Source organism: Dasypus novemcinctus, chromosome 3 (genome assembly GCF_030445035.2).
Source record: "Dasypus novemcinctus isolate mDasNov1 chromosome 3, mDasNov1.1.hap2, whole genome shotgun sequence".
NCBI classification, from domain to species: domain Eukaryota; kingdom Metazoa; phylum Chordata; class Mammalia; order Cingulata; family Dasypodidae; genus Dasypus; species Dasypus novemcinctus.
Genome location: NC_080675.1, coordinates 111,402,956 through 111,415,742, shown reverse-complemented (window position 1 = coordinate 111,415,742; position 12,787 = coordinate 111,402,956). Strand labels below are relative to the sequence as shown.

The following is a 12,787-nucleotide window of genomic DNA, read 5'->3' as shown; positions in this document are numbered from 1 at the left end:
TTTCTTTTCTGTTCAGAACATACTGAGCCCACGGGGAAGTCAGAGCAAAGGCTCCAGGGCCTGAGACATGGTACCACGCCTCCACCCCATCCTGTCACAGACCTGGCCGAGTTGGGGATGCCAACTGGGGCAAATGGAATAAGAGCTCCTTCCAAAGGGCACCCAGCATGGCATTCTCTGCCAGGCTGGGGTGAGGCCCTAGAGGGGACCACCTCAGCTCCAGCCTGTCTCTACCCACCACAGGGTACAGGGACAGAAAGAAAGCTGAATTACCTTGGGAAGGCTCAGGGATGAGGGGGCCTGACTCTTCAGGACCAAGGAGGTGCCCAGTCCATGTTCAACTGCTGCTTTTCTACCTGGGAAGAGAAAGGGGAGGGGCGCAGCCTGGTATATCAGGCTCTGAAAGCCGAGAAAGAAGGAAGCTGCAGAAAAGAGAAATTGAGTCAGCCAGGGAAGAAAAGCCTTTCCTCTGCTATCTAAGTAAAGAAGGAGAACATTCCTGTTTCCTTTCTGAGGGCAGAAGGTCGGTCACTGGAGAGTCTGTCCCCACTCCTGGGCTACCATGGCCCAGGGGGGATCCCGCAGCTGGGGATGGTGATGGACAGAAGGGGAGTGGCAGGCCTCTCTGGTCCCGTCAGGCTTAGCTGTCATAGGGGCCCTGAAAGAGTCTCCAAGCGGCACTCTCCTCAGGTCTGAGGGTGGCACTGGGCTTTGAGGGCTGCACTCTGAGTAAGGGCAGCTCTTTTCCTGACACTCTCCTGCTGGATCCTGCATGAAGCAGGCAGGGAGAGTATTATCAGCTTCATGTTACAGATGAGATATATGGGCCTGGGGTCATACTGCTAGTAAATGCCTTCAAGTGGAGACTTAACTCTGACGTCAAATATGCCCTTTCTATGACACCATGAGATAAAATTGGCAGAGCCCTGACTAAGGGCGTAAAAAAATGCAAAAAAGAATGAAAGGGGCTTCAGGTGTGTGCAGTTGTACATCACACGCTCCCCACATGACAGAAGGGGCGTGGGAGCCCCTGCTCCATGGCCTGGGTTCTGATCCCAGGTGGGGATCCCTGGAGCCTGGGAGCCGGAGAGAGGTGAGAGGCACAGGCTGTAGGACTTGGCCACTCGCCAAACCTAAGTCCACTATTTTCTACCCAGAAGCAAATCCTTTCCTTCTCTCATCTTATCACCACTTTGCCCAGGCCAGGACACCCGCATTTCTCCCTTGATAGGAGGGGACCCTGGAAAGCAGCCCTAAAGGGTCCCTGTTTTTCCTGCTTCCACACCCCCTGCCTGGAATATTCCCATATTTCTTAGTAGCCAGATCCTGCTCAGGGTGCAGGGCCATGTACCCCCTGCACATCCTGGAAGGACCAACTCAGAAGTCCTGTCCTCCTAAGATTCCAGAGTTGCCCCCTCCCGGCCCCTGCAACTCCATGTTTTCTTCCAAGGACTGTCTTGCTTTAGTTATTTAGAAGATGGATTGAGCCCTCTGCTTTTTATGTCCTGAGCTATTCTTCCTGCTTGAGAAGGTAGGTCTCTTTCAGTCCAGAACCCAGCTTCTGCCTCTGTATTACCCCCAGCAAAGTCCAATGCCTGGCTCATGGAAAGTCTCAGTAAACTCTGGAAGTTGCTGCCTGGTTCACTTCTTACTGTATGACTACCCATTCCAACTCTCCCCTATTTGCACATCCCAACCCCCCCTCCCCTTCCCGCCTCAGGAGCCCTGACTCCCTTAACCCAGACTCGCACATGCCCCTCCGTGCCTCTCCACTCCCATCACAGAGCTGGCACCAGAGGGGCATGTGGTCGTCCGCTCCCCCCCGCCCCCCGCCCCAATAGGAGTCAGCTATTGGGCAGGGTCAGAGCCCGGCTGCCCGGAAGCGGTTTTGTGTTCAAAAGAGAGACGGGGCGGGGGGTGGGGTGGGTTGCGTGTGTCCCTTGTTTTTTCCAGGATGGCAGCAGGTACTGGAGTAACGGAAAGGCGGCTCCCGGGAGTTGCTAACGCTCCGCCTCACTCCCTGGTCCTAATGCGCGGCTCCTCCAGCTCGGCAGCCGCCGGAGCGGGCGTAGGGGGCTTGTTGCCAGTTTTGGAGACGTCTGAGCATACCCTCCCCCTACACCCTCTCGGAGTGAGCGTGTGCGGGAGGAACAATTGTGTGTGAGTGCGTGATTCGCTGCACTTCGAGTGGCAGTTCCCAGACAGACTGAACGTCCCACCCCCCGCGCGCAGATCATGCCCCCCCCCATCATGTCCCCTTGTCCGCCTTCGCGGCCACCCTCAGCTCGCGCATGGTCTCTCATGGGGTCTCGTTTCCTCCCACCCTGGACCGATGGGAACAGCCCGTCTTCTCCGACGGGCCGTGGTCCCGCCAGTTTCTAAGGAGCCGAGGGCACCGACTCGGTTGGGGGCGGAGGGCGGGGAGAAGACTGCGACTTTGGGATTGGCCCTGTGGGGTGCATGTGGCCCCCAGTGAGCAGCCCCCGCCTCCGCCCCGCAACCGCCGCCGCAGCCCCAGGGGAGCGCGGAGGAGGAGCCGCTCCTCGACTGGGTGGCCCATGGAGGGGTGGGGGTCAGGGACTGTCTCCCGCCCCTGGCCCACCTCTGCCCTGACGGCTTTGCCCGCTTCCACTACTTATTGCCATGGAGACCCCCGAGGCTATAAAGCCAGGTCTCCAGGCAGGCGGCAGCTCCGGCGCCACTGAGCCCCCCAAGTGAGGAGCAAGCGCCCCGGCGTGGCCCGGCCCCCGCGAGAGGGGAGGAGGCGGAGGAGCGGCGCCAGCAGCTTGGGGAGCGGCGCACCCCGCCAGGGCTGGAGGCACGCGCGTTTGGCGGGCGCCACCGTCTCAGCAGGGGAGCGGGGGCTGCCCCGGGTGCGGGTGAGAGGCGCGGCTCCAGACCACGAGGGACTGCGGGACGCCGGACACGGGGAAAGCAGCGGGAGACTCAGTAGGGGGACGGAGCTTCGGCTCCCGTGGTCTCGTGGCCGGCCAGGCGGAGCGCCGAGTAGCAAGCAGCCAACACCTCCAGGCGGGAAGCCCAGGGAAGGAGCGGCGAGACGCCAGGCGCGCGGCCAGGAGCGGCGGGGCCGCCGAAGCCGTGGGGACGACCCTCGAAGGACCCCAGGACCCTCGGCTGCCGCCGCCCACGCGGAGAAGGAGCAGTACAAGAGCGCAGGCGGGGGCCGGAGCCCCGCCGGGCGCGGGAACAGGGGCGCCCCCGTGCGGAGCTGTCGGGCCGCCAGGTCGCTGCAAGGGCCATGCTCAAGCCCAAGGATCTCTGCCCCCGAGCGGGCACGCGCACCTTCCTGGAGGCCATGCAGGCGGGCAAAGTGCATTTGGCCCGCTTTGTGCTGGACGCGCTGGACCGCAGCATCATCGACTGCCGCGCGGAGCAGGGCCGCACGCCGCTCATGGTGGCCGTGGGGCTGCCGGACCCCGCGCTGCGCGCGCGCTTCGTGCGGCTGCTGCTCGAGCAGGGTGCGGCCGTGAACCTGCGGGACGAGCGCGGCCGCACGGCACTCAGCTTGGCGTGCGAGCGCGGCCACCTGGACGCCGTGCAGCTGCTGGTGCAGTTCAGCGGCGACCCCGAGGCGGCCGACTCGGCGGGTAACAGCCCGGTGATGTGGGCGGCGGCGTGCGGCCACGGGGCGGTGCTCGAGTTTCTGGTGCGCTCTTTTCGCCGCCTTGGCCTGCGACTGGACCGTACCAACCGTGCGGGCCTCACGGCGCTTCAGCTCGCCGCCGCCCGTGGCCATGGGACCTGCGTGCAGGCCCTCACTGGGCCCTGGGGCCGAGCCGCCGCCGCCGCCGCGGCCGCCGCGGCCCGGGGCTCCAGCTCCGACAGCCCTCCAGGCCGCCCGGCCCCCGCGCCCAGCCCCGAGCGCCGACGACCCAGCCCCCGCCGCCTACCGCGGCCTCTCCTGGCCCGCTTTGCGCGAGCGGCGGGAGGCCATGGTGGCCACGGCGGCCACGGCGGCCACGGCGGCCACAGCGGCGAGGCAGGCTCGGGGGGCAAGGGCTCCGGTCGGCACCGGGCGCAGGGCAGCGATCGGCCCGAGCTGGGCCGGAGCATGAGTCTGGCCCTCGGTGCCGTGACCGAGGAGGAGGCGGCCCGCTTGCGAGCTGGGGCCCTCATGGCCCTACCACACTCTCCTCAGTCTTCGGGGACCGGGCGATGGCGCTCGCAAGAGGTGCTGGAAGGAGCGCCCCCGACCTTAGTACAAGCCCCCATCGGCCTTAGCCCCCACCCAGAAGGCGGGCCCGGCTCTGGCCGCCTGGGTTTGCGCCGACGCTCCACAGCCCCAGACATCCCCAGCCTGGTGGGGGAGGCGCCAGGGCCCGAGAGCGGTTCCGAGTCAGAGGCCAACGCTTTGCCTCTCACGGAGGCTGTGGTGCTGCACGCTCAGCGGTAAACCGCGCCGAAGCCGAGTCTTGAGCCCTGCTCTTCCCTCTCCCACCTCTCCATCTCCGCTCCCCTGGGATTTCTCCCTTTCTTCCAGGTCCCCCACTTCCCGGCAGCTCCCTGGTGGGATTCCAGAACTTGCCCCCATTGCCAAAGGAACTCCGCCATCAGCCCTATCTGAGAGTGACCCCTAACTTGGTTCTTTTTGTGCTGGCTGGTGTTCCTGCGTCCGTCAATTCCCTTCCCTACGACCTGCCTTTCTCCTCCCTGGAAGGCAAGGGATAGAAGGCAGGTTCCATAAGCTAGAGTCTTCCAGCCAGGAAGATGGGCCACCCTGGGCCCGCCTGGGTTCCTGCCGGGTCCCCTTCTCCATGCTGGGTTCCCCAGACACCCTGGCCGGCAGGCAGAAGAGTTAGTCTTGTGAAACAAACGCGGGCCTCCCCATCTCTGTCTAGTGATGTGCTGGCAATAATGCCACAAACGAAACCTCCCTTCCCCTGAAGTGGTGAAGAGGGGCACCGAGAGGAGCCCCCGAGACTTTCTGGACAGGAAGGCTGATTAGGAAGGAACCGGGGGCTTAAGTTTTTCTGAGGGAGAAACTCCTCTGCCTGAAGACAATGAAAGCAGATTTGGGGATGGGTGAGAGCCCCTGGGGTTGAACGCCAGTTGTCCCTTGAGACAGCTTCTGGGTGATTGCAATTCTGCCTGCCTCTGCCGCGGGCAGACCCAGGATTCAACTTCTTCTTTGACTCTGTGGGGCCAAGAGCTGCGGGTCATCCCCGGGGCGCTGTCCTATTCCTAGCTGATTTCCCGGCTTCTGAGCCACCCCGCGCCTCAGCTAGGCTGGACTGAAGTTGCATCTTTGAGGTTCAGTACCTCAAGGCCTCACCAGCCACAGGCTCAATCTGCCCGTGGCCTGGCCTTATTTCCGCTCACTCTCAGACGGAAAGGACTTAGCACTTCGCCCGCCCCCATCGCCTCCCAGCGCCCGGGCTCTGCACGTGGGTGCTCCCGCAGGGTGGAACAGTTGCGAAGGCTTTGCTTAATTGTCTTTCTTCCAATCCTCAAAGAACTCGTGTTTTGAGCCTTTGTATATAAAGCAGAAAGCAGCGGGTCTGATCCGAGGCTTAAGAACCTGACAATGTCTCTTTAAATAGAAGCTCGGCGAGGGGGATAATTGACTGAAATGTTTGCCGCGTTAAAGCGCGGCGCGCGGGAGTCGGGAGCCCACACGAGCCGCAGGTCGGGGTTTAAATAACATCGAACTCCGGCGGGAGCTGCAAGGGGCCTGTCAAGGGGCTTCCGCTTCTCGCTGGGCCGCTCATCGAGGGCTGGGCGGATGACGGCTGCTTGAGGTCGAGACCAGGACGCCTGCCTCGGCCCCACCGCGTGGGTCGCCGGCCCGGCCCAGCTCCATTACGGGGCGATGAGTGAGTCAGAGGCAACCGCGGAGAAGCGGCGAGGGCCCTTCCTGGGCCTCGGCCCCCCCCGCCGCGCCCCGCCCGCCCTCACTGCGTGCCTGCCTATCAAGGCAGGCTGTGCGGGGATCGGCGGCTAACGCGCGCTGGGCGCTCCCGAGGCGCTGGCCCACGCGTCTGCGCGCTCGGCCCGCTGGGGGGCAACGAGGGCGGGGCCTCCTTTTGGGAACCCCGGAAGTTGAGCGTGCTGCCTGCCCCGTACCTGCTTGCGGTGGGGTCTTTGCCAGACGGCGATCTGTTCGTTTTGGAAAAACAAGCATTCTCAATAGTAACTCCGAGGAAATTGCTCAGAGCGATAATGACCCTTGCTGAGAAACCCGGCCTGAGCGTGGAGGGTGGAGGGCGGGAGCGGCCGGGGGCAGGCGTCACACCCCCGAGGGCGGCCGGCCGCGCGGCCCGCGCGCTGCACGTGATCTCTGGTGCCCCCTGGTGGCAGCGCTGTGCTTCCCCTCGGCGTCCTGGTTCGGCGTTTGGGATCGCCGCTGTGTACTTCTCCCTCCCTGTGTATTTACCCTCTTCCTTTTGTGGAATATTAAATCCGGATACTTGAATTCATTTAACAGCAGTGAAGTGAGAAACAGTTAACAAAAATCTCGCATTCGGAGTAGCAGGAGCCAGATCCGTCGCTAAGGATCCCAAGATCTTCCGAGTTCAGAGAGCCCCTGCCTGCTTCCGGAAAACTGGAGCTGCCAAGCCCTCCTTTAGGATTTCTGAACCTTGGGACTTGCTGATTATGCACTGTTTTCGTCTGATGATATTTGCTTTCGTTTCTGAGGTGTTTCATCCTTTTCCCATCCCCTTCTCCCAAAACATCTGCCTCTCTTCCGTCCCTCTGTCAATGTCTGGATGTGCGATTGGCTGAACAACAGGGAAGCCCTGCAGAGCCGGAGGGAGAGGGTTTGGGGTGGGCGTGGGGGGATAATGGATACCCCAAGTGCAAACTGCCTTTTCCTGATCCTTGCTTGCTCGCTTTTTCCCTTTTCAACTGTGTTTAATTTTCATGGAGTTTTAAATTGTGTACGAATATAAGTATTTTGGCTTCCTAAGAAACGTCATGAGGTCTGGGTTGCATATTGTGTGGTGGGTGCCATCCTCTTTCCAGTGTGGCAGACATGTGGCTTTCTGGTCAAATGTCACCTTGGCCCTCCTTTATTGGGTAAACAATCACGAGGGCTTAGTGGAGTTGCCAAGGGCTCGGTGGTTCAGAGTAATGCTTCTAAAAAACCACAGCAGCTCTTTCCTGTCTGAACTGAATTGTGTGCTTGACTGACTTGCTGTTCTAGATTTCTTACTAGGGACAACTTATAAATTCTACCCTGTTTTGCTCTCCTGAACTTCCTCTCTTTGTCAGCTGGAGGGCATCCAGACTGGGTTCCTTTCTTCCTCTCTCCACTTTAGAAGAGACTTTTCTAAACATTTTGCTTTTCCAACTCTTCTTGCTTTCGTCCTTGTGAAGAGTCACAGGCGACCAGAGCTGGGTATTCTGAGATCAAGCTCACAGTTGGCCTGCTTGCAGCACTCAGTGACGTATGCACACCTTTTTGGAATGACACTGTTTGGTGGAAGGACTATTAGTGACTCAAAAGAATAGTTAATAAATCCAGTATTACTCAGTTGAGAGACCTGGCCTCTCTTTGCCTTAGCAACCACTTCTGACTCTTGGCTACCTTTGGAGAGATGGAGGCTGCCTTGGTTTCTGCCTTAGGTTAGCTCCACCCCTGCCCATCCTGCTGTTTTCCTGAGGTTAAGTCACAGGTGCTGCTTCCCACTGTGCCAGTGTGGCTGGGGTTGTAGGACCAGGGGAGTTGTCTCTGTGCAAATGCTGTGGTGAGCAGAAGGTCTGTAGGGCTCCTTGCTCCTGGCTGAGATGGTTCAGTGGACGCTGGGGTGGGGGCTAGGATGAGATCTCAGGGAAGGAAGTCACAGACTCAATGTCAGAACTTGAAGTTGATATTTTTACTGACCTCCTACTACCCCCAGGACTAGAACTGAGGGTTTTTGATTTCCAGCCACTGCCCTGCTCTTTCATAATTCCACACTGTTATCTTCAGTTCTGAGAACCGAAACAGAGACTTTTCTCATTGGAAGCAATTGCAGGCCACTTCCTCCGGACAGATTGAGCAGAGCAGCCTCTGACTTTCCAGGAAGTGAGAAGGAAACCGGGGGAGGGAGAAGCTGCTGCTGAAAGTGGTCATTAGCCCCTGTGATGCCCCTGGCTAGCACAGCACAGGTCCGAGGCTTTCCTGGCCAGACGCGTCTCCCCCTGGGAAGCAGCCCTGTTTAGTTCTCATCTCTTCAGTCCCAAGGGCCTTTCACTTCCTGTTTCCCTCCTCTGCCCTCATTTCAGGCCCACACCCCTGCACGGGACTTGGGTTTCCTGCAGCCCACGGTGGCCCTTGGGGTGCTCACATGGGGAAGGGCCACACCACACCCCCACTACAGGGCACCCAGCTCCAAGGCAGCCTGTTTTCACTCAGAGACAACAGGAAGCCCACAGGTTTTTGAACACCCAGTTTAATTTAAAACAGGCACAAGTGCAAACAATTCACAAAAGTTTCTAGGGAAGATATGTTTGTTTAAAACTCTGACCTTTAAAAAAGTCCTTGCAATTATTATTATTTTTTTGCCCCAAAGCAGGCCACTAGGGAGCAGAGGAATCTAAAAATATTGTCTAGATAGGGTCCAGACTCCTGAAGTTCTTCCCTGGAATTCCCTGTCTCACAGCAGCTCTGAATGAGGAGGGAAGGAGGATGAGGGGCAGGTGTCTAAGGAGGCAGCTAAGGGTAAAGAGCTTGCACAAGCAGGGTACCCATGCTCTTGACATGATGGAACCCCACAAGCTGGTTCATCTCGCCCAGATGAGGATTCTGGAGAGGACTGCATCCCTGACCGGTGTGTCACTGAGATGAAGTCCACAGGTTAAACAAAGTTGCCGTTTGCTTACCATGCCTGTCTCTGCCTCTCCGACTCCAGGGTACAGAAGAAACTCAGAAATGATGCTGGACGCCCTTCCTGAGCCCCCAGGATGTGCTAGGCTCAAAAGAGACCGCCTCACTGGTCAGGGAGAAACATGGGACTGAAGAGGAGAGAAGCCAGGCCAAGAAAGCAGGTCCCTTCAGAGCAGAACTTAGCTGGAGGGAAGATGGGGTGGCCTTGCTGAAGCTGGCTGTGGGTGGCCTGAAGGGACCCAGCCTGATGCAGTGACTTCCTCCCCTTACACACACACACACACACACACAACCGTGTTTGCACCACCTTGTAAAATGAGACCACCTCTTCCACCAACCCCCTTCTTTCTCTCATCCAGAAAATGCACCCCCCTCCCATGGCTGGGAGCAGGCCGTTCACCATCCTGGGCAGGCTGCGAGAGGAGGGCGTGTGTCAGTGCAGCGGGCTGGGAAAGGAGTTCAGGGAGGACTGCCTTCAAGAAGTCAGACACAAGGGAGGGAGAGGGATGCGGGTGATTAAAAACCTTCCCTGTGTCCCTCTCAAGAGACCCCAAGGTTTGGCACTGGAGCTGGAAACAGCAAGTATCTGTGTAAAGCTAGGCAGTTGGCCTGCTCGGGTGGCCTGGGATGCTACTGTACACTATCTTTAAAAAAGACAGCAGCCCCTTCTGCTGCTTGGCCTCAGTGGTCGAAAATGCTGGTCTGCGCATTTCTTAGAAATATCCCTGTGCAAATAACAAGGGGTCATCCTGCGGGAGGGGTCTCCATCATCCCAAAGGCAACTGGGGCCTCTCTTGGGAAGTAGAGAGGCCGAGGGGACAGGTCCGGCCTGGCCCAGTGGGCTGAGTGGCAGGAGGGTGGGGTGGGCTTCACATTCAATCTTTGGAGAGAATACTGAGAGAACGAGGCAGGCGGGCCCTGCCGGCGGGCTGGCTGCCTGCCCCCTGTCCCCTGCCTGCGGAGGGCTCAGCAGGTGGAGGTCTGCTTGTGGTAGAGCTGGATCAGGGGCACCAGGCACTCGGGCAGCCCCGTCTGTAGCAGGAAGGGGTGGTCCAGGAGCTCCTGGGCTGTGGCTCTCTCCTGGGGGTCCCGCACCAGCATCCGCTCCAGGAAGTCTCGCAGCACTGGGGAGACCTGTGGAGACAGGGCAGCGAGGGGAAGTCACCGCCGGCAGTCACTTTCGTGACCTGTCTCCTTGGTCGCGGCATTGTTCCAAAGTCTTTAGCTCTCTGTTTTCTTATTTCCTGGATCCTCCCAGGCTCCGTGCTTTTTGTATTAACAGGTAAGGAAGGCAGGGCAGCATCAGTCCAGGAAAGGTGTCTGGCCTGCCTCTAGGGGGAGCTGGCGAGCAATGGAATTAAGATGCCTGAAGCTCTGGGGCACCTGGGCTCCGGATCTCAGGCACAACCCATCCCTGCTTCTCAAGACTGAGCATTCCGGCTCTGCAGCCCGGTGGAAGAAGCATGGAATTGTCATCAGGTGATTCAGTCCTGGGTCCATCTCTGATCTTGGGCAAGTGGCAATTTTCTCTAGGTTTCAATTTTCTCAACTGCAAAATGGGCTCATGATAAAGTGTGCTTGCCCTGCCTGCTACACAGGGCTTTAGGGAAGATGAAAGAAGAGGTCAGAGATGAGGATGTGCTTTGAAAAATAGAAAAGAACAAGGTGGGACTTGAAAGATTTTGTTACTTGCAAGGTTTATCTAGTTCCTTTGGAGCCAATATCTTGGGATAACGCTGAGCCTTGGGTTCTCACGGAAGGCTTCAGCCTCTGGGGAATTAACCAATTGGAAATTTCCCCTATCTGTTAATCTTGTGGGCTCCAAGGGCCTGGAAGCTTCCTTCTCAGAACCTGATTCCCTGTGTTTGGACCACGGAACTGTTTTTTGCAATACATTTAGGGACTAGGACCCAACCCCTAGAACATTTCTCACTCTGGCCACCAGATGGCAGTGCCACTTTGCAGCCCCACCTACCCACCCACCCAGTGTTGACCTGGCTACCAGCAGGGGGTCCCCACGGTCCACAGGAAAGGCCTGCGGGTTCCGGGTAGATTAGGCAGAAATCACTGGGGAAACTGGCTTGGATGTGGTCAGGATGTGCAATGATGGAGGGACAAACTGGATTTGCAATGACGATATGGATCACCTGGCAAATGGGGTGGAGTGGTTTGTGTTCAATTAGGTGCCTTTGGATTCCCGCAGGCCATCAGGGGTCCCTGGCATCCTTGTTTTCCCTCCTCATGGTATCTCAGGGCCCCCTTCTGGGTCTGAGGCTCCTCAGTTGCTTGCTGAGGAGTGACTGCTGTGCAGCTGCAGGTGGGGCACTTACTGGAGTGAACGTGGGCATGTGTGCAGTAGATGTGACTCCACAATCAGGGACAGGTTTTGAGTGGAGAAAGAGGAGCATTTTCTGGGAGCTCCACTCCCCCTGCTCTGTGGAAGGGAGAGGCTGAGGCCTGGGAGCCTCGGGGAGCATGGGCTCTGGAAATCACACCCTGTGCACCGACTGACCTTGTGAGAGTTTTTCAGCTTGGGTGGGGGGCTGTCCCGGAGCCTCTTCATGGCTTGCACTGGGGAGTCGCTGAAGTAGGGCGGCTCCCCATCCACCATCTCAATCACCATGATGCCCAGAGACCAGATATCCACCTGCGAAGGAGAACGTCCCTGACCCTGCTGGCTGGAGTGTGGCCACTTGGTAGTAGGGCGCTGGAGGGAGCAGCGACCAGCTCTCCTTGGTGTTTCCATCTCCTTTCTCCTCTGGCCACCTGTCCTGCGGCCAGTTACTCCCTGCATGAGTGACCAATTACCGTGAGTACGAGGTTATCAGCCATTCTGAAAAAGGCAGAAGCCTGGCGACATGTCCCCCGCTCCATCCTTGAGCTGGGGGAAGCACTTTCAGGACCTACCCCTGGCAGCAAAATCACAGATGACAGCAGCGCCATCCAAGAGGGGGCAGGGGGCAGTGGGATAGGGTATTGACCAAGTGGGGAGCTGAGAGCCAGGGCTGTTTTGGGCGGGGTGCTCTGGAGGGCGCCACAGTGGAAGAGCCATGTATTCCTAGGCCTCTGGGGAGGCCTGGGGGGTGGGGGGTACCTCAGTTGCATACAGAGCCCTGGAGATGACTTCAGGAGCCATCCAGTAGGGGGTTCCCACCAAGGACTTCCTTTTTGGGACGTCTTTGCTGATCTGAGCACAGAATCCGAAGTCGGAGAGCTTCACCTGGAGGGAGCAGAGAGATGAAAGCTGGATCAGGAGGAGCGGCGATACTGGGAGGAGGGAAGTGGGGGGCATAGGGCTGGGGAGGGGTTTACCCTGCCGTCGAGGGTCAGCAGGATGGAGTCACTCTTGATGTCCCGGTGGATGACACCCTGGGCATGCAGGTAAGCCAGGGCCTGCAGCACGGCCTCGCATACAGTGGCAATCTGCTCCTCGTTCAGCCTGGAGGAAGAAGGCAGGGCCATGGGCGGAAGACAATGTTAGCGTCTGCTGGGCCGGGCCCAGCAGGGGTCCCTGGTACTGGCCTCGCAGTCCCTGGGCAACGTGCTCAGCAGCCCAGTGAGGCCACAGCCCTCTCCCCGACTCTCGGAGATCTCACCCCAAGTGAGGGGGCGGGGCTCAGGACGATCTGACTGGCTCCCCACGTCTTTTAGGCCAGAGGCTGCTTGAGACCCCTGCCAGGGCCATGGCGGGGTGGGAACAGCCGGGACCGGGGGCCCAGCCTCCCAGCTGCCCACCTGACTTGGGAGACGATGTCCGTGAGGGCCCCGCCCTGCAGGAACTCCATCAGCACCCACAACTCCTCGCCCACCAGGTAGCTCTTGTACATCTCCACCACGTTGAGGTGCTGGTAGTCCCGCATGATCACCACCTGCAAGGAGCAGGCGGGGTGCCTGGGTATGGCCGTGCCCGAGGGGCCTGGCCACCCCCCGCCCCGCTCCCAGGGGGCGAACCTGGTT

The 12,787-nt window shown here is 59.2% G+C and overlaps 2 protein-coding genes across 7 annotated transcripts in view; one reads left to right on the top strand and one right to left on the bottom strand.

Annotated features, from left to right (window-relative positions):
- The first annotated feature begins 2,560 nt into the window (after positions 1–2,560).
- On the top strand, positions 2,561–7,495 carry ANKRD63 (ankyrin repeat domain 63). The gene has a single exon (XM_004481380.4). The coding sequence runs from the start codon at positions 3,260–3,262 to the stop codon at positions 4,412–4,414; it is 1,155 nt and encodes a 384-aa protein (XP_004481437.2). The 5' UTR covers positions 2,561–3,259; the 3' UTR covers positions 4,415–7,495.
- An 885-nt stretch (positions 7,496–8,380) lies between these two features.
- Positions 8,381–12,787, bottom strand: part of PAK6 (p21 (RAC1) activated kinase 6) — a 34,138-nt gene continuing 29,731 nt past the window's right edge. For all 6 annotated transcript variants that reach the window (XM_058293912.2, XM_071214105.1, XM_071214104.1 and 3 more), the window contains 5 exons: positions 12,566–12,699; positions 12,143–12,269; positions 11,925–12,050; positions 11,343–11,477; positions 8,381–9,964 (listed from right to left, as the gene is read on the bottom strand). In XM_058293912.2, coding sequence (XP_058149895.1) covers positions 9,797–9,964; positions 11,343–11,477; positions 11,925–12,050; positions 12,143–12,269; positions 12,566–12,699 — 690 coding nt within the window. In that variant the 3' untranslated portion in view covers positions 8,381–9,796. The remainder of the gene's footprint in view (positions 9,965–11,342; positions 11,478–11,924; positions 12,051–12,142; positions 12,270–12,565; positions 12,700–12,787) is intronic.